The sequence below is a fragment of the Thunnus maccoyii genome, chromosome 3 (genome assembly GCF_910596095.1).
Source record: "Thunnus maccoyii chromosome 3, fThuMac1.1, whole genome shotgun sequence".
NCBI lineage: Eukaryota > Metazoa > Chordata > Actinopteri > Scombriformes > Scombridae > Thunnus > Thunnus maccoyii.
Genome location: NC_056535.1, coordinates 23143146 through 23164494, shown reverse-complemented (window position 1 = coordinate 23164494; position 21349 = coordinate 23143146). Strand labels below are relative to the sequence as shown.

At 39.4% G+C, this 21349-nt stretch overlaps 1 protein-coding gene across 2 annotated transcripts in view; it reads left to right on the top strand.

Annotated features, from left to right (window-relative positions):
- The window catches only part of ppp1r16b (protein phosphatase 1, regulatory subunit 16B), an 89830-nt gene that overhangs the window by 19530 nt on the left and 48951 nt on the right, over window positions 1-21349 (top strand). The window contains exons 1-2 of one of the 2 annotated variants that reach the window (XM_042405544.1): window positions 11230-11407; window positions 12685-13101. In XM_042405544.1, the coding sequence (XP_042261478.1) occupies window positions 12834-13101 (268 nt within the window). In that variant the 5' untranslated portion in view covers window positions 11230-11407; window positions 12685-12833. Of the gene's footprint in view, window positions 1-11229; window positions 11408-12684; window positions 13102-21349 lie in introns of those variants that run through there. The other variant, XM_042405543.1, reaches the window with a different exon arrangement.

The following is a 21349-nucleotide window of genomic DNA, read 5'->3' as shown; positions in this document are numbered from 1 at the left end:
TGTAATTAACAGTGAAATTGTCTCCTATGCTTAGCAACCCCGAAACCAAGTCAGTGAGTCAGTCAGTTGATTAAGGACCTCTAAGTGATACAAGGATTCTGCAGGAAATGAGGTGAATGATGGACTGCGTTACTTGTGCGACTTCGGCTACTGTCTGCCCCGAATGGTATGGCCATTGGTATTAGTAAATGATTAAATGAATTAGCAGGACCTGGAGACATAAGCACCGGCCTGGAACATGAGGTCTCAAGGACTCGGCGGGGGCCACGGTGGGTCTGGACGGGTGACTGGAGGGACACAGCTCCCTGTTCTTCTGCTGAGGCCACAGTTTTACAAGCAGGCATGCACACACAGTGTACATACATATGTCTCGTAACATAGAGGGGTTTGTACAACTCACATGAATATACAGACATGTAGATAAAATGCAGAGACACATACGGACAAACACACACACACACTCTGTCACGCAAACACTGGGCCATTGTGTGTGACACTGCCTCCACTGTGTCTCTCCATGCAGAGCGTCCTGACACAGCACGCGCCTCCTCACTGCTAAATGTCATGCACTGTTACCGACATTATTAGTGATGCAAAGACGTGTAGCAAGTGTGTATGTGTTTGTTTGTTTGTGTGTGTGTGCGTGCGTGTTTTTTTTCTGTGTAGGAAGTTGTGTATTACTTGTTACTGGCTGCAACTAACAATTTTTTAAAAATCTTAAATCATTTAAACATTTGGTCCGTAAAATGTCAAAAAATAGAAAAAATATGCCCATCACAATATCCCAGATGTCAAGATGAAGCCTTTAGGTGTCTTGTTTTGTCCAACAGCACACCAAAACTCAAAGATTTTCTGTTAGCCATCACATAAAACAAAGAAAAGCGGCAGAATCTTCAAATATGAAGAAGCTGGATCCAGAGAAATTTTGGTATATTTGTTTTAAAATGACATAAATGATTAAGCAATAGTTGCTGATTAATTGTTTAATTCCTTCTATCCTTTTGCTCGATAAATAACTGTAAGCAATTGTTAAAATCATAGCTGATTAACTCGATCAATCAGTTGTTGTGCTACATATCACAACCTCATGTCTTTATACTAAAGATCTTTACAAATTTACAATTGTGTAGCACAATAAGCTAGCAAAGCTCTGTAGTAGCGTCTGCTCTACAAGGAACTACTCTCCAGAGACTGAAATTGCGATCACTGTTATTAGTATTATTAGGAGCTGTTTCTAAGCAAACTACTGTTACTGTAGTCTTTGTGGTGAAGGAACACATCATCCAGTGCAACGGCGTGTTTTCAACAGTTTTTGGACAACAGCGGAAGTCTACAGCTGCTGCATAAATATAGAAAATCGGCAGCCATATCCTTTAAGTTCGCGACTTACGATTACTTTCATGACTGATTAATCTCACAATTGTTTTCTTAATTAATCATATAGCCTATTAAATCTCAGATAATAGACATCAGACGCCAAGATGACATCTTCAAAGTACTTGTTTTATACAACTGTACTTTTGTAATTTTCTGTTGTTTGACTAATCCTTTCATATGTAGTCTGTTTCCTCTCTTTTCTCAGATGTGTTTGCCTCTTGCTGCCTGGTTGAGTGTCTGTCTTTGCATGTCTACATTTTTGTCATCGTATCTGCTCGTGCCAGTCAGAGACTGATAACAGCCTTAGCTTGTCTCTTCATAACAGAAGATGAAGAACTGTGAGGAGGAGGAGGAGCGAGGACTGCGTAAAGTACAGCAGCTCATGAGCAAAACATGTTCACTCTTTGTGGTCCAGTGCATGGCCTCGTCCATGGCCTTACTGGCCGGAGTTTTCTTATTTTGGCAACTTGCTCCGTACTTACTGTCCATTCCAGCTGAGAGAGCAAGTGTGAACCTTTGCACCGCTTTGTCCTGCTCTTTGTTATATTTAGGAGTTAAACAGGTGACGTCATTGATTGTAAAAACCTGCTATGAAAAGCATATCTGTAATGTATTGTGGAGACATAAATATGTTATATAATCATAATGGGATGAGAGTGAGTAGAGGGGAAGTCTTTAAAAAGATATAGTCTTCATTTAAGTTATTAAAATCTTTTGTTTGATACCGAATGAGATGTGCGTGTTTGGCATTTGAGCAAAATCTCAATAATAAAACTTTTCACTGGAAACATTTTGACCTCAATTCCACTCAACATTTACTCTTTTTAAAGTCAGGCAGCATCCATTCAAGCTGAATTGCAACAATCATTCTTCCTGTGATGTCCCTGTCTAGTGAGATGATTTGGATTAAATGAAGTGAAGAGTTATGTTTGGCCTTCTCCTTCAAAATGTTTTGATGAGGTAAACATCGGTGAACATTTTGTTGTGAGACCTCCAGACTTCATTGTGAGTGTCAAGTATGTTAGTTTAAACGTGTTCTCTCCCTGAAAGAATCCGCGTCAAGACGCTGATTCTGCCGATACTCAGACAAAAGCGTTCAACACAAATCTATTCAGATAGAATCAAATGCATTTTTGACTCTAAGAAATGAATAGATAAGACCTTACCTTGCACTGCCTTCATGCAGAGGAAATTAACTTTGTGTTGACTTGCTCAACTCATCATGAACTCAATGACTGCGCAGACTGTTTGTGGATGGTGGAGAGATTTACTTCAAACTAATGAACATGCTGTCTTTGGATTACAGAGAAACAGAAAGTTGGCTCCAGTCCGGGTTGTTTGCTGTGTGGAGATTTCTGATATCTTTGCCACTTTTTAAATAGTTTCCTAGTACTGATGCAGTATCAGTATCTTTACCTTTTTAATGCAGAAAATGTGCAAAAGGTGATGAAGCAGCTCATTCATTAAGTACATATCAAAGCCTCTTTGTCACATAGAACCTGGCAACACTGGTTTTCTGTCGTTCACACGTAGGTCAAAAGTATTCCTGTGAAGTTTGTTCTGTCGCGTGGCCGCCCCAGAGACCAGAGCTGATTTTTTAAAAGTAAGGACACCACAGAAGAAGAATGTTCAGAAATGTCTCACAGGTTCCTCAAATGATGGAACTTATTTTAAAACCTGAATGACTTAAACATCAAAGTTCACTCCTCACATTGAAAACAGTTGTTTGACTAAACAAACTAGCTTTGTCTGTAGCTTTCAGCCGTATGCCATGGTCTTCATCAGCGAATGGAGTTTGTCATAGAGATAGAAGTGTCGATCTGTTGCATTGTCGCATGTCGACAGATCCATCTCTATGACAACTGACCAAATTAGGGATGGGTGATATGACCAAAAAAAATCAAATCTCGATTTTTTTGATTGAAACATCATATTTTTTTAAGACAGTTGAGCAAGAATAATAAGACTGTCATCGTGACGTATAAAATACAGGTTATCCTATACAGACTGTCAGTACCAGATGCTTCAGCTAAGTAGATCACAGTCATCCAGTTTAATAATTAGTTTCAGCACAGACAGTGCAGAAAGGTCAGCTCACTAATTGATCTGCTGCTGTTTGTGTTTCTTTACAGGAGAGTTTCTCCTTACCGCTGCCACTAGTAGATCACTTTTTGTTATGATGTTATTGACGTTTTTATGAATAAAATTGAAAGATTGAATTGACAATTTACAAAACATCCAGCCGATATGTGCAGACTGCTTCTAGCTAGCGTTAGCGACCCGGCAGGTGGAGACAAACCGTACAATGTAAAATCTAGAAACTGTTCAGTCGACTCCCAGCGCTTAAACTCTCATAACCAGAGACGGTGCCTCGTCAACAAACGCAAACCGAGAGCGCAGGTCAGTGTGCAGAGTCATTTTGATTCTGCCCTAGAGCAAATTGTATTTGCTGATGAAGACCATGTGATATAGTTGAAAGCATAGGGAAAGTTGAGTTGGGATTGTTTATTTTCTCCCTGCTGCTGACAAACATGTACGTGTAGGTTGAGGTGAATGTGGGAAATAAGCAAGAAAGATGTGAGGGGAAAAAAATCTAAAAGTTTGTACCGAAGCAGCGAAAAGGAAGCTGTTCCTGTTCCAGCAGGACGGTTTATAAAAAAAAAAAAAAGGTTTAGATTAAATCCTGTCTGTGCTGCTATTATCTATACATCTATAGTGTATTGCCCTCTGTGCCAAATCACCTCCATAATGATGATGAAAGGTCCAGAATGACCTCAATCCAGCTGCCGTGTGGAGATATTAGTGAATCAAAGCTGATGTCAGCACTGCTCAACACACACACACACACACACACACACACACACACACACACACACACACACACACACACACACACACACACTTTTCAGGCCTTCATTGGAACCATTCATTTCCTAACCTGAGCATTTTTAAGACTACTTCATGACCAATTTAAATGTAGTTTTTTTTCTGTTGGAACAGCTCCTTCTTTTAATTGAGTTAGGACTGGTAAAACGTCCTCGGTTTGAGTTTTCTTTTTTGTCCTCTGTCCTTTAGAGGGCATTTGGTTGCTCATACGTGTGGGAAATGATGAACATACACCTCAGCATTATAGTTGTCAGTGATGAAAAGGACCTGAATGCACAGAGACGGGGCCTTTTTGTACTGAAGTGTTGGGCGGCCATGACGGACAAAATGTCTTGAGTACCCTGTTTTCTCTAGCATCTCAATGCAGTTAGCCAAGTGACCTTGACACTTATAACTTTACAAACACAATATGCTTTAAAAACAGTGTATGTCTGTGTGGTTCATAATGTATTTATTAATGTTTCTGTCTGGCAGGTCAGCAACAGATAAATGTTTTACAAAATAGTCAATTATGGTTTGAGGCTAGTAAAAAAAAACAGGCAGTTTACATGCAAATAAAATGCTAAAGTGTGTTGTCTACTCTTTAGAACACTTTGGAACAAGTGTCTTCCTGTTTTGAGATTTGAGATGTAGTCTGTCCCCCCAAAAACACTGAGGCCTAGCCCAGTTATAAAGAGAGAGAGAGAGTGACTGCCTCCTCAATGTTTCCCACCTCCAAACTCTAGCATGTAAGAGCCTCTTAAAGATCCTCACAGTCTATAGACGGTTCATGATAAAAACAGACTGTCAGGATCATGTATGGTGCCATAGTTCAGCTTCATCATAAATCTGCTGTGGCCTCAAACCGATGCGCGTACTGTATCACGTTTCCGCCTTGACTGCCGCTTGACACCTAACGTTAGTCTCACTTTAAATTGATATCCTGTCTCCCTTTTCCTGTGCACATTTTGTCACGTGGAGCAATGCACACTTGATGCAGCAGGGCTTTTCCACAAGGATATGGAGTAAACAGCCAGTGGGAAAAAGTAGCCAGCTAGAGGGGTCCCGGGGGCGGGCATGTTCCCCCCGGAGAAAACTTCTCTGTAAAAGCCCAAATTTGGTGGCCTCTGGCACATTCTAATGCCACTATTCCATCATCCATATCTTGATTATTGCATAATTTACTGAGTTTTCCCACCAGATAGTTATCATGTAGTGAGTTATTGTAATGGAGAATTTAATTATTTATTGACACTTTCACTGTACAGTTTATCAAAATATGCCACAAGGTAGAAACATAAATGTACTCTTATTCAACGAAAATAAATTATTTTAAGGAGGAACATGTTTTTTATCCCATGTCTTATCTAGCCTATATATTGTATTGACGTAATTAAATTCTTTATAAAATAAACCAATTCCAAAAATACAGTAACTCTAAAATAACAAAACATGTGAATCCTTTGACTTAATTCTTGTGACTCTACTGAATCAACTCAACTCCTACTCATCTTCGTCTTCATCCGTCATCTTCACTGTCATCCTGAGTGTGAGGCTGAGGCATAGCCTACATTTTCCTCATATGACAGAGGCCTGTTTTCGTGTGTGTTTGCAATGCTTCTTAGAGATAGCTCTGCTGTAAAAAGACCAATGTAAATAAATATAATTCATTCATTCATTCATTCATTAAGCCCATAAACATCTGTGTAGTGTATATGGAACTTTTTAATAGTTAGTGCACAACTGTCAAGTTGCTGCCACCGGTGTTTTCTGAAGTAGCCCGTCTAATGAGGATGTCCCCTGTCTGTGCAATCAATGCGTTTTTAATGTCATCAATTATTTTGCTACATTTTTGGACATGACACAACCTCTCAGCTGAACGCGCACACAGACGTTCATATAGAGTGTATGGAGGCGAGACTGACACAGACAGACAGGTGTGTTTCTCTATCGTCATGCTTGCATTGTTTTGAATTGGAGGCTTGTGGTCATAAATGTACACGCATAGCGAATCATAACTTGTCACTCAAAACTATTTTATTCGAATCAAACATTAATATAATGAAGTAGCCGTCTGGCCGGCAGCCGGATAAAAAGCTCTGTGCAGATTAGGAAGAAGTTAGGAACGTTTGTTTTTGATGCGACAGATCTCCCCGCTGATGCAAACACAGCAGAATTGTTACATCACATTGTCACATTAAAAAATGATATCGTATAGAAGCCTGAAACTAGTTGGGATCTTATTTTGATTAACTGTGCAGCCTTAATGGACCGTCTGCCTCAGAAAGATGCCGTGTCTGATGTGTTTCTGGGCAAAGAAAGAGAATTTTCCCAAAGTGTTACCTACGTCAATTTTATCCAGGGGATAGAATGGCATGGTTTGAATTTTTGTGATCTTGTCATCACAACAAAGCAGGGGTTTTGTGATGCGTAGGAAGCTTGACAATTTGTGAAAACAACAACCTGAAAACAGAAACAAAGAGAAAGATTGTCAGTAACTGTTACTCTGTGTCGGTGGTTTACTCTGAGCATAAATACTGTTTACGGATAGCTGCTGCAGCTTGATGTGAGCAAGAATATTTATATTGTCTGACCTGCTTTTTCAAATGAGCGGCATAAAATTTGGACTGTGCCTTTTCCATAAAAAATGTGAAATACAAAGTGTGAGTGCACTGTAACATTCTTATCTGCAGCCAGGGAACTGATTGAGGTCAATCTGTGATTTGCTGCCTTGGCCCTGGGCTGCCTGTGATATCACCAGAGGGCTTACCGTTACCCACAGCTCCCCGTGTTTTACATATCTTCAAACAGTTTGTCTTTGTCTCCTGTTAGGACATTGTAACTACAATGAGTGTATGCATTGTCTGCTGTTTTTCATGCGCTGCGGAAGCTCTTAATGTGCAAGACAATCTCCCCTGGGGCGAAAAATGATCTATTCTCTTCTACCGTCAGCTGTTTAAAAAAAAAAAAAAGCCAAAAACTGTGCTAACGTCTCTCACCTGTTGTTAATGTTACAGAAACAAGACTACACATCAGCATGAGACCTGCCCTTTTGAATTTCATGACCCGCTTCGTCTGCCAGAGAGCCTCTAGTTGATGCATCAGTCGAACCGTCAGATGGAAACTACTTTTTACCTCCTGTGCCGTCGCCCACAGAAGGGTGATAAAAGCTTAAGCTGCCAACACATGATGAGCAGTGAAACTGCTGTGCGATTACAGGAGCCGGTTTCCTATCAAGACAGTGAAGTCGCCCAGCAGCTCGTCACCCTTTTTTCACTCATGTTGTTTTGATGTCATCGGGGGCTTTTGGGAGGGTAGGAAAATGGTTATCAGTCTTAATATCTGTGGTATGCTTGGAAAAATTCATGCTAGTTTGGCAGAATCTCTTCCTCCCAGTGATTTTTTTATTTTATTTTCCATAAATGGGCAGTAATCAAGTTGTAAACTAGAATGTAAAAAATAAAGTTAGAAAGCAAATAAAGCTCAGCAACAAGAGGGGCCTGGACTGTTGTAGGTACATGACAATACTCGTTATCAAGGGATTGGTTTCAGAATCGGAGGGGGAAACGGAACAATTAGAAATGCTATGTAGATTTCTGGATTATATATGCACCTAACCTACTTAAAATCAAATAGTTTCCTTGATGGAGACCTTATACTTTCTGACAGATAATGTACACTGTATTTATATAGAACACTGGTCTTTTAGCATCCTTCCAGGGACAATATTAACCTATAAAACATGCAGAAAAATGTTTTTTCAGTCCATAGTATAGAAGTTCAGATCTTCCTCCTTACAACATGATCCACCATAAGACGACCTGTAAATAGCCTGAGAGGCAAAACCCAGGCGAAAAAAATCCACAAAGTCCACTCGCTGCTACTAGAAGTTAATTAACACACGGTAGAGCTTATTTAATGATTATCAACTATTGACTACTGACTATTTATTATTGTTGTTTTCTATTAAAGTAAAGCCCAAGATGAGGTCTTCAAATTGCTTGTTTTGTCTGACCAACAATGAAAACCTCACAGATATTCAGTTTTACAATGATAGGAAACATAGAAAAGCACTAAAATCCTCATTGAGAAGTGGAACTAATGCATTTTTGGCATTTTTTGCTGGAAAAAAATGACTTAATGATTAATGAATTGTCAACATAGTTGCAGATCAACTTTTCTGTTTATCGACTAATCCATTAAATGATTAACTGTTTCAGGTCTAAGGCACAGCTGTATCCGAGAGAGACCCAGATGAGTGTATTAACGTTTTTGTCAACTCAGTTATGACAGCTGGACAGTCAGAGGACACCATTATGAGAGATGTAATCAGTAAATCAAACAGGAACTGTAAAAGTAGTTGAGGGGCTTGGAGGACAACAGTGGCATTTTGAAAAGTGACGGGGACATGTCCTAACATACCCACAGGAAATTACACCCCTGCTCATTATCTAAGTGTAACAAAATGAAGCACGGTTAGCGCTGTCGAAGCTGGGTGATAAAAGGATTACAGCTATCAGTTACTGATTAATGGAGAAATTGTTTGTGGGTGTCGTAGGTCTGTTTTTGTCACTGGTTGCCTTTTTGTCTCAGCTGTACTTTTACTTTAGTGTGCGCGCGTGTGTGTGTTTGTGTGTGTGTGTGTGTATGAGTAATATCATTACTTCTGCTCTGATTCTCCTGATTTGATCAACAGTAGCTCCTGGGTTTCATATTCTCAGCGCTAATGCCATTGACCATCAAAGACAGCTAAAGAAAACACTGGACGTTCCTTGTTTGTCACACATCATGTCTGAAGTTAATTCACTTTGCCTGCTGTGCTCTTGTCTTGTCAAGAGACAGAGTCAAGTTCGCTGTGCGTGGGCTCATTCACAGTGCATCAGAGGAAACCTTTAGCTTGTAAAATCCAGCATAGTTGTAAAAGAAAGCAGTTCATGTAAAATGTTTTATAGATGTCAACGGTTTGGGGTCGTAGTGGAACCTTTGTCCTGGATCGGCTCCGCTGTGTGTTGCACTTATGGCTCCTACTGTGACACTAGTTTAAACTTCATTGATCTCAGTAGAAAAATCTGTCTTTTTTATTTACTGATGCTCTTCCCTCAGGGCGCGCAGTACAACATTTATTAATCTAAGGGCAACTCAGATCATGTGATGACACACTCAGCTGTATAAAGTCCTTTTTATATGATTATTTATTAGGAGAACTTGGAGTGTTTTACTCCACGTATACCATGACCACTTACACTAATTTAGACTGTTGGTTAAACTGTTGACCACATCTTTGTTTGGCTGGAATGTATCTGTTAAAATAAACTTAAAAAACATATTTTTCCATGACCTTTTTTTTTTTTATTTTGTAACTGTGAATTCTGTGAACGCTGTTGATTCTGTGAGCGTTTATTATTTCATCAGTTCTGTTGCTAAAATGATCTCCTGCAGACCGGAGAAGGGCAGCTGACTTTCTGTCTGCAGCTCAGCTGAGCAAACCTTAATTTCACAGATGAAATAAGGCCATAAAAACTTTACACCTAAGCATACATTATTCAAGGGAAGTTGTAAAGAATAGTGACCAGAAAATGAGGTTTGTAGTTTGTTTTTAAAAAATTTAGAATTAAAAAAGACATTATGGATGAGCACATGCACAGGAGCTGTGTGACAGTTTATTGATCACACCATCCAAGCAGTCTTCTTTTTACCCAGTGTGTTTTAACACTGCATTAAGATGAGCTGAGGCGATCTATTTCATGTCATTACTTGAATGAATGTGCGCCCTATCAGTAGGAAGCGTATATAGGACTGACAGAATAAAATTCTCAGTTGGTAATAGCACACTATTCTTGAGATAAACGGTGTTTTCTTCCAGAATATATTTACACGCATGAAGGTTTAGAATAATTTATAAACTGGGGTATGGTGGCCAAACAGGTAGATTCATTATTTGTTTAACTCAAACACTGTTAAAAGTTAAAGACATTTGTGCTGCTGATCATAATTTCGGATATAATATTAATAGAAAGTAAAGTCATGTGGATTGTGTAAGAAATCTTTCCTTATATTGCTAAAATCAAATAAACAATTACACAGATAACATAACCAAAAAAGTGATTTGATTGCCATAAAAAGGGAAAATAATCACATCAAATACACATAAAAAAGAAAACTTATGAATGATTGTGATGAATGTTGTGTAAAAGAAAGTCAGACCTCAGATGTCCAGCAAGCTACGTTTATGATAGACATTTAAAACGGACAAAATGTTGAATTTTCTGGGAAAGCTTTAAAAAAATCTTGGTTAGTAACTTTGTAAAACTGTTAAACTGCACATTGCAGACTGGTACTTACCTAGTAAACCAGCTGCTGTACTGGCACACTTGTTTTTCTGAAACATAAAGATATATAATTTGTAATGGCTATCATGCAAACCAACATATTAATGTAATATTTAGTACTTCTGCATCTTCTGTCTGCCCTCCTTGAAAAAGATTGCGGGTAGGGGAAAAAAAAAAAATTGCTGACAGCTTTAGTTTGTAATTCCTCCAGAATAATTTGAGACCCTGCTGCTAATCCTCTTGTGATCGACCTTTGGATTCTGACCCAGTCTTTAGAAATCATTTGCTGTAAACCAATTTGGCGTGCTAAAAGGCGTTTTCAGCTCATGCTCTTTTCACATAAGGTCTTATAGTCTTGATCTCCTCTTGTCGTTTTTGTTAAATAGCTTTTGTTGTAGAGGAAAAAAAAATCAAAAATACAGGATGACCTGACCTCTTTGTGCTGGAAAGTTTTTTTTTTTATGCATCTGAAAGGTTGAATCAAAAGTATGCTTAGGTTTTAGTTTTGAGTTTCATTTGTGTGTCAGGACATCGTATGAGTTCATTTGACTGCCAGTTGAAAATGCAACGGATGCACTCTTGTTCACTTATATGTGAACACACACACGCAGTGCCGGTATACTGGGGACTGAAAGTGATGCTGTAGGAAGTGATCACACTGCTTGTTTCCTGATTATGTTTTTAGCACTGAAGTAGTTTATGTGTTCTGTTGCTGCTGCAAAGGAAATATATGAGGTTGGTGGCAGACTGAGTAGATATAGGAGCACATTGCATTATGGAGTGTTTCATCAGGCAGTACTGCTGGACTGCAGGGTTTCTTTGGTGAAGGGCTGCAGGTATGAGTTAATATTTATCAGCATTCGAGAAATAATAAGTAAGAACATGTTTCATATGTAAAACATGCATATATGTGTTTTTAGAGTTAAAGAAATCATATTAAGTATCATTTGTTTTTGAAAAATACTTGATTTTGTATGTTTGTGTTTGCGTGCTAAGTGATTGGGAAGGGCTGAGCTTTTATCAGAAGGTCTTTTGGCTGCAGTGTGTTAAAACGTCCGTACATTGTTGAGAGTGCTGTTCACAGGAAGTGGTCTGATTAAACTCAGTCACTGCAAATTTGATAGTTATTCTACTGTATGTCAGGTTACTGCATGTAAGGTTATAAGGCTGCATGTAAGGTTTTTTTTAATGTGTTCTGCTATTGATCTGTCCTATTGATAAAAGTTATATATTCAACTTCTACAAGATTTTTTTGTAGAGATTTTCATAGACTCACTGACATACAATCATCCTGTACATACAGTACAGTATGCTGCTTCTTTTGATGATCCCTGAAAATCAATAAGAAGCTGAAGTTGGTTTTTGTTGCTTCTCTGACAGCGTAGCTCTCCATTATCTCAAAAAAAGAGAACAGACTGACTTTTGGTCATGTTTTACAGTCGTCTGGGGTACATCAAGGTAACAATGACATGTAAAAACCACAGATTCAGCTCAGTGGCCCAGTACTTTTTTTTTTTTCCCCTTATCAGTTTATCATCACACTGGCGTCTACTTGAAGCATTCAGGAAGTGGTTAACCTTGATGGAGAAGTGTAGACAGATGTCTACAACAGCTCACGAAGCAAATGGAAAATTGAGATTACAACCCATGCTCAGTCGTTTAGATGAAATGGAGAAATTGGCCTCTATTATTAGAAGTACATTTGTCCCCTTTCTTCTTAAAGGTGTCATCTGGATCTGTGTATCATGCAAATAAATGGAAGAAAACGGAGCGCTTATTAGAATGAAACATTGCTTTCAGTATTTTGTTTCACCTTGATGTGAATCAGACAGTGGAAACAAGACAGTTGCAAGACACAGAAAATGGAAATATTGAGAAAGAAGTTTATTCAGCTTTCAGTTCCATGCTCAAGGACACTTCAGAGGAGTGCTTGGCAGCTCGAACTTAGGTCTCTCTAACTAGGCCATCAAAGTGCTTTTCTGTGCACTTTGCTCTGGTGCATCAGACCAATGCTCACTTTAAACTGTCAATGTTCCCCCAGTGCATCTGGGTACATTTTTATGAACAGTGCATCAACTTCTCTCTCTCTCTCTCTCTCTGTCTCCCCTCTCAGAAAGTTTACTGCTGCTGAAAGCATGATGATGACGATGGTGGGAGGAGGCTACCGCCGAAGGTGCAGCCCTCGCTAGAATCATACTTCTCCCCTTCCAACTTCACCCCTCCACGCATCGCCCACTACTGCCACCCCCTCCTCCCGGCGCCATGGCCAACCACCTGGAGCTGATCCAAGAGCTGCAGCAGCTGGATAAGGTGCCCAGTCTGGAGAGGCTGCGGGCAGCCCAGAAGCGCCGTACCCAGCAGCTGAAGAGATGGGCCGTATACGAGAAGGAGATGCAAAACAAGAAGCGTAAGGCGGACAAGAAGGGACGCAACGCCAACAACCTCCAGCAGTCGGAGTCCAAGAGGCACGTGTCGTTTGCCGCCAGCGTAGCGCTTCTGGAGGCGTCGGCTAGGAATGACCCAGATGAAGGTAGGGGCAGTACAGGATATTTATGATATGTGCAAATTAAAAAAATACAAGTAGAGATTCATGGGAAAATTTTGCTCCTGTAATGATGACACAAGTGCACTTAACACACAAAACACAGCCTCTGTAGATTTATTCTGGTTGTAACAAGGCAACACACTAAAATATGTCCTAAAGGTTCCCTTCATAAGCTCAGAGTCAAAGCGAACACAAAGCTCAGTGACGCCACATTTGAATAATTACTCTAATTTCAGCCTCTCCTCTCTACTTCAGCTGGATATCAAAATGCCAAGGTCAGGAAAACAATTAGCTGGGCCGGACTACTTAAACTGCCAGTGAAACTCACTCCATTCAAACTGAATGTATTCTGCTAGGAGACTGTTTTATCATTGGCAAATAATGGAGTTGTCACACTGAGATGAAACTCTGCCAGTCTTTTAATTAAAATTTCTATGGATGGTGCCCTCCTATTTGGAGATAATAATTGTTTTCCTCCAGTACAAACAGTCCCACGGTGCTGTTTCAGTGCTAACAGTGCGTCAGTGATGCAAGAGTATGAAAATGATAACAGGCTGCTATGTTTTAGATATGGCATCTAATTTAACTTCACTCTAACTCAAAACTAGACTGAACTCTTTTTAATCATAACAAATACTGCCTGTGGCTGTTCTACTGTACATTCTTTGCTTCTGCAAGCTGTCTTTCAAGATAGAGAAACAGCCACAAGGCTGATGTGTTTTCACATAAATTGAAAAAGCAGCTCTGGACTGCACAAACACACATTCACATGTACCCATATGTACTTGCACATGGACTGTGAACTGGCATGCTTAAACTCCAGCTGGAGTGAGAGTCACTGCAAGTATGGAGTTATGTTGTTTGGATGCCCTGTTGGAATTTAAAATGATGTGAAATGTAAAAGATTTGATAAAACCAGCAGAGGATAAAAGGAGCAGATTATCACACAATTGGATAAAAAGGAATAGCTTTACCAAACAAAAACACACCCCCAAAAACACCTTTCATCAGTTATGTTGCTGCTGTTGCTGCTTCATTACACACAGATAGTGTGAATGTTTTTGAAAATGGTTTGAACAGCATTAAATTCTTTTTTTTTGCTGTGTGCAAATTCCCAGAAAGTCTGCGGAGCCATTTAGACCTTGAACCACAATGTTGTGGCTGTTGGTGATCATGCAAGTCTTTTAAATTGCTTTAAAAAAAAAAAAACAACACAGGAGGTTGCCAGGAACAGGCAACATCTACTCATTTGTTTTCAGTCTCGAGACATCTGCATTTATCAACATTGCTTGCTTTCATTCAAGGAGAAATGTTTCCAATATTTAAGGTCAGCACAGTATTGTTACATGTTCAAGGAAATTAAAAGATTAGTGAATCATGGTTTAATACGTTTTGAGAGTGCCGACAAAACACAGGCAGCAAAACAAAAATCTCTTGCAGAAGTTTTGAAGGCCATCTGGCCTTGCGTTTCTTATATATTTGGCGAATTATATGAAAATGAAAATCAATTTCATGAGGTAAGAAATCACCTCAACTAGTGAGACCAGCTATGTTGTGTGATTTGGAGGCGGTGGCACTGATGAAGAGACAGGCAGTGGAGCTGGAGGTGGCAGAGTTGAAGATGCTGAGATTTTCGTTGGGAGCGATGAGGATGGACGGGATTAAGGAATGAGTATATGTTTATGGATATGGTGAGGGAAGATATACAGGTTGTTGGCGTGACAGAGGAAGATGCAGAGGACAGGAAGAGATGGAAACAGATGATCTGCTGTGATGACCCCTAACGTGAACAGCCAAAAGAAGAAGAAGAGGAAGAAGAAGCAGCAATTAGCATGTAGTCTTGGTCGACAACAGGTTATATTTTAGTAGGAGGGCAGGATTGTGTAGGAGGTAAAACAGCAGGCTGAATAATTGTAAGATGAACACTACACTGTCTCTGTAGATGTGCAGTTATTATATATTTTATTTTAAACTAACATTTTTCATGTAGCTACATTTAATATATGCCATATCATACAGTATATTTCAATATATATATGCTGTATGGTTTATATTTCATATTTATAGAGCAATAAGTCAGAAGTTAATGAAACCTGTATTGGTTGCAATTCATATAAATTGACTATTATAAATTGAATATTGACTATTTTTAGCATAATTGTGTTCACATTATATGAAATTTTCACACATCTGAATAAATGCACCAGCCTGTGTATCCTCATGTGCAACACTGGACACCTGAGAGGAGATTTCCTGCTTCGGTTTTGGCATAACTGATGCGCAGGAGCTTTGTCAGTTCTCCTTACTGCTGACGGTGCCTGGGCACAGAACCGTTTGCTATCAGCGCTGTTTAATTAGGGTGACCATGAAAGAGGCAGAGAGATAAAGAGAAAGGGAGACAGGATGTAGTGTTGCCTGCACAGCTCCAGTGGCAGCTGGCTAGCTCAGGATCCTGATAATCTCCTCTCTAGTTCCCTCTGGTCCCCAAATGCTCGATCAGGCGTCATGACTCCACACGCTATGCTGCTCTGACACACTATTCACAGGCCCTGGGCTTCCTTTATAAAAATATGGTTTGACAGATTGCCTTATATAGTCATTTTTAAAGGAGGTTATGTAAAAATAGAAAATCAAAATAAGTTGAAATCAATCAATCAACGATCACTGCTGACTTTTTACATTAACAGAGTCAAAACAAAGTTGTGCACAGAGATACAACACACTACTAATTAGACCCATAATCTGCAAAAACAATGACAACAGCAGTGGAAAGTTACTGATGAGGTCGGAAATGACAGAAGCCACCCATCACCTCCTTTTTCATGAGGAGAAAGGAAGGGCGAGAGGTAAAAACAACAACAGTGAGATTTGGGATTGACTTTGACCTGAGGCTGACTCTGTCGGTCTCGAGGCCATAATAAGATGAGAGCTCTCGGATTGGCTGGACTGACTCCTGCTTAATCCCTGATTGGTTGGAGCAGGCGAGACCCTTCCTGTCTTTCTTTTCCTGCTCTCTGTTCTCTGCGGTTGCAGTCAGAGCTCCATTGAGTTGACTGGAGGGTATGTGTGTATGTGTGTGTGTGTGTGTGTGTGTGTGTTTATTGGTATTTATGTTTCATAGATGGACTATTTGCTGTTTTTTGTATATTGAACAGTAGATGGTGTTAATGTAGATGAAATGTAGCTACAATCTTTGCACTTGCAGGTGTGCATGTTTATATGCTTGTGTTCTAGTGTGTAAATATGTGTGTGTGCGCATGTGCGTGTTTCCTCTCTGATCTACAGTGTCGCTGTCATTATAACTTCCTCCGTGGAAGCTCTGGGAACAGACTCACTTGGCTGTGAGGAGATGCAGATGCACGAAAGCCGAAGAGGACGCAATGTGTAGTCGAGCTGAAGGTCGTGCGCGTCTTCGTGTGTTTGTGTGGCCTTGAGAGGCAGAGGTGAAACGTTCATAAGTGAGTTTGCATGAATGTAAATAAACTCTTCAAGTGTGTGTTTCCAGCTGTGTGCTCGTTTCCAGAGAAACACTGAATGGGCTGGAAAATAAGGGGGGGGGGAAAGATAGCAGAGAATAGGAGATAGGAGAGGATTGGATGGGAAGGGATGCATCCTGAGTCTGAGCCCATTTCTTCACCCTCCGGCTGCCACCACCCCTGAACCCTCCGCCCTCACACAGTGATGAGGGCTGATGGCTGTGAAATTACAGTGAAGCACCTCAGTGTCTCTGTGTGCAGCTCTCTGGCTATTGAGCCTGATAGGTTTTCTCCTCTCCAGAGAGCCGCCATCCAGCAGACGAGCAACCAGCAGGGTCAGAAAGGACAGTACACACACACACACACACACACACACACACACACACAGTATGGGCTGAGCTGACATTTCCTCTTAACACTGCTGTGTTACCTGATGAAGTCGTCGACCAGCTTGTATATGATTAAAGGAGTCAAGAATCTCAGTTGAAAAGGGGGAGAAAAAAACTGAAGTGCATACCTGAAAGTCAGATATTTTCATCCAGGTTGACTTGGAAAGCTGTTCATTATTTAGGATTAAGTCAATGCCAACAGGTCAAGTCAAAGTAAACATTTGGTGGCAATCAAATTATCCCACTGATTAGTCGGCCATAAGTGAGCCACAGAAACGTGGGTGAAAGGGTCGTTCAGTAATCCTAAAGCGGGATTTATAGTGATTGTCCACTCTCTATCACAGTGGATGAAAGATCATATACACCTCAGTTGCACGGCGATAGTCTCCTTTTTTCAATAATGAGACAAGGTGAACCTCGTCATTGTCCCTCTATGTCACGAAGAGGGACAATGACAGTATCCAGATTGATCAATGTGTTCATCTAGTTAAGATATGGTGATGTCAGTGGGTGAAATCTGACTCTGAACTATAAATCAAAACCTAACGGGACTGCTGTTAATCCCTCGCATCAACTATAAACCCAGTTTAACCGCTCATCAAAACGCCCTTCAGCAAGACACAGAACCTCGAACTGCTCCAGGTGAGCAGATCAGCGCCTTGCAACTAATTTATTATTAGATTAGTCTATTTTCTTGATTAATCAATAAGTCTCTTGGTCTTTAAAATGTCAGAAGATGGTGAAAAGTGTTTACAGCTGTTTCCCAAAGCTCAAGGTGACATCTAATACTATCATAGAAAACTAAATAAACCAGAAAATCTTCACATTTGAGAAGCTGGAACCAGAGAATTTGCTTTGTTTTCTTGAAAAAAATGAATTAGGGAATTATCAAAATAGTTGGCTATTAATTTTCTGTCGATCAATTAATCGATTCATTGTTTGAGCTCTGAACTCATTCTGTATTGACTCCTTTTTGCTGCAGTTATTAGCTGTTATTTGTGTAAGTTATAAGTGTAGCAGTTGGCTTTGTGAATCTAACAGAAATAATTAGAAATATATTGTAGAATATCTAAAATTCATTGCAAAACTAAGTCAAGTCTTTCTTCCTAAAAGAAAAAAGATCTCCGATGTCTGTAGGGACCAGTGAATGTTGTTCTCATCATTATAAAAAAAGATGGTTAAGATCTACAAGATTTTGTTCAAAGTTGTCTATCCATTAATTACAAAATAATATGTTTATATGAAAGGCAGCGATGACAAAGCCAGTTGTAATTTTTTTTTTCTCTCCCATTTTGTGTTTTACAGCTCTGTGCTTTTCCCACCCTGGGCTCTATTTATTCACCCACTCACGTGGCAACACCCAGCACACTAATTACCACTTATTCCCCACTGAAAATCATAACTTAACTTGATGTCGGAGAGGCCACACTTAAAATCCACAGTCCGTTTTTAGCCATGTGGCTTTTGCCTCTGGTTCACCACCTTTTTTTTCTCCCACCATATCATCACCATTAAAATACAGAGGAGGAATAACTCCAGATTTCAGGATAGAAAAAACACAACAGCAGCGAGTGATTCCTCTTGGAGGGAGAATTTGCGTGCGGTTTTGTCTCTTTTTTTTTTTTTTTTTCTCTTTCTAGTTATTTGTGTGCAAATTAGCTCTCAGAGGAGCTTTTGTCTTCTTCTACTGTCTTATTAGAGTGGTAAGGCCTTCTCCTCTGAGGCCTTAGATAGGCTTAGCTGCTCCCAGGCATATGGCAGCAACAGCGTGGCATTAAAAAGACACACAAGAGCAGAGTGAAAAGAAAAAGGAAGTGCAACACAAATAAAAAATACGTCATATCGGATGCAACTTGTGTCCGACAATACGCTGACCTTCAACAGTGATGCCTCCATCTTTCGTTCTTGAACATTCCTCACTTCTTACTGACGCCAGCTTTCAGATTTTAATCTACAGGAAGAAACACATTAAGATACTGGATGTTGCTTACTTTTTACTCTTGGCCGATGCCACTGGGGAGATTTCATCTCCTCTCATGGAGTTTGAAGGAAGATGAGAAGCCAAATCAGTCAGTAAGACCTTTGTGTTTAATTTTTACAGTCGTGACCTTCTCAGTTATTAGGAAGCCTTTTTTTGATGATTAAAGGTGGCTTTGTCGGGGGACTTTCAGAATCATACAGCTTTGGATGCAAAATATCAGTTTAACACCCACATCTGCACTATCAGACTGCATATTGAGGTTTTAAATATGTGTGAGATCTGTGGTAAACAAATTAAGTCTACTGAGGTTAGATCTGTGCTCGTGGCGCTCTGTAAGATTCTGTGTAGTGCTGCTTTGAGCTGACGTCAGCATGCCAAGATGCTTACACTAACAAAGCTAACATGCTGATGATGTGCAGCTATAATGTTTACCATGTTCAGCCTAGCAGATAAATCCAACTTTAAATCCAATTTTTTTTTTTTGCAAAAAATGGATAACTAATTCATGTTTCAGAGTCAAACAATGCATGTAATGGTTATAAGCTTCTTCTAAGTGCAAAATTTTTACTTTTTTTAACATAAAACAAGTAAAAATTGCAACAAAAACAGCCCATTAATAGGCAATATTACACATTTACAAGGTCATACCTTGAAAAATCCCAGCCAGACTACAAAACCCCTGAGCTCTGAACGTGCCAAATGTTTTAACCTGCAGAGTCATTAAACACCACAGCTGTTATTTTTTAAAGAGCTACCACAGTGATGACCAGACGAGTTCATTGCACAACTGACTCATTAAGCCCAAAGTTTGCCACAGTTTTTTGTCTACAATCAATTCTTTGGGAACTGCACCAACCTGGAAAAACAACTATTTTACAGTATTCAGTATTTAGTATTCAGTTTAACTCTGGACAATGGACAGTAACATTTCTGTGACAAAATATTTAGGGTTTAGAATGTGCTGTGTGTTAAGAAAAACTCATGACAGTTAAATCATGTTTTTTTTAAAGGATGGCGTTTATCAGTTTTTGCAAATGAACTCTTCAGTTTTTGACCTGATGACGCTTCTCAGTGAAAAAAGATCACCAAAATGATTACAATTGAATGTCAGTAACAAATTTCACGACCACATTTCCAATAATTGTCGAGATACTTCACTCCTACTCATGTTTTTAGGCAGATACAGTATTATGAAAAACAAGAACCGCAGCATCCAACTTGTGGTGAATTTTGACATTTGAAATGTTGTTTACTGCTTCTTAATCTTTTTGATGTGACGAAATTACATCACAGGTGTGAAGGCAAGTAATACTGCCAGCATTTAATAATGCCACAAACAGCCTGTTTAATTAAAGCTGGATGGGGAGCACTGGAACCAAATAAACATCGGTGTAACCTTTTGATGTAAAAAGCTGATATAAAGTAAATTTGTTACAAAAATATGGCTCCTCTCTGTTCTGGGTACATCTGGAAATTAAACAATGTCTCATTTCTTAAAAAAAAAAGATGCTCAAGTTTGACCAGGATGCAATTTTAAATGGCACCTATAGTAGCTCTGGTTTCTGCAGATGTTGAATGCAATGTTTGGACAAAAATGTCTAGAAAATGAATGTAATATAATGTGATGTGACAAAAGATCCCCCTTTACCCAACCAGTCAGACTGGTCTCATTGTGATAGAGGATCCGATTCTGCAGTCATGCTCATCAGATGCCGTCATTAACAAATTCATTTTCTTTTTATCATCAACTAGAAAGAGTAATGAGCTGAGCACATGAAATGAGACAATTAATCACAGGTCACAATATTAGAAATAAACAGAGCTGTTCAGTGATGATGTACGTCGCTCTGCAACAGGATCAGTGCTGCTCTGTGTTGGAACGATGGAAGTCGGGCCAAGACAAAAGAGAGTTGGTAAACTATTTGCACTTGCAGACATAAAAGGACACACTTTTGAACCAGATTTACCAGCTAATAAAAGCTGCCTGAAGCTTGTTATCTATCCTGTCTCTCAAAATACTTTCATATACTGGAGCACACTGGATCTGGTACAAAGAGAGTGATATGAAGAGTGATTCAAGGGCAAATTTCAGGCATGAAACACTAAATATGCACTGGGTCCTTTGTCCTTCTGTTTAATAATGATTATGAAACATAGTCACTAATGAAGCCTTCTGTCATAATGAAATCATTTTTTTTAAATGAGCCTAAATGTTTTCAACATTTGTCATACCCAAAGGCTTTTAAAAAGTTTTTAAAAAAGTTGTAAAAGTTGTTAAAGATATTGACTAAGAGATTTTTTTTTTCTTTTTGCTGAGCACTAACTAGTGATCTGTGGCAGGAGGTTGTTTACTCACATGTTCAGCTAAGCTGATGCGACCTCTCACC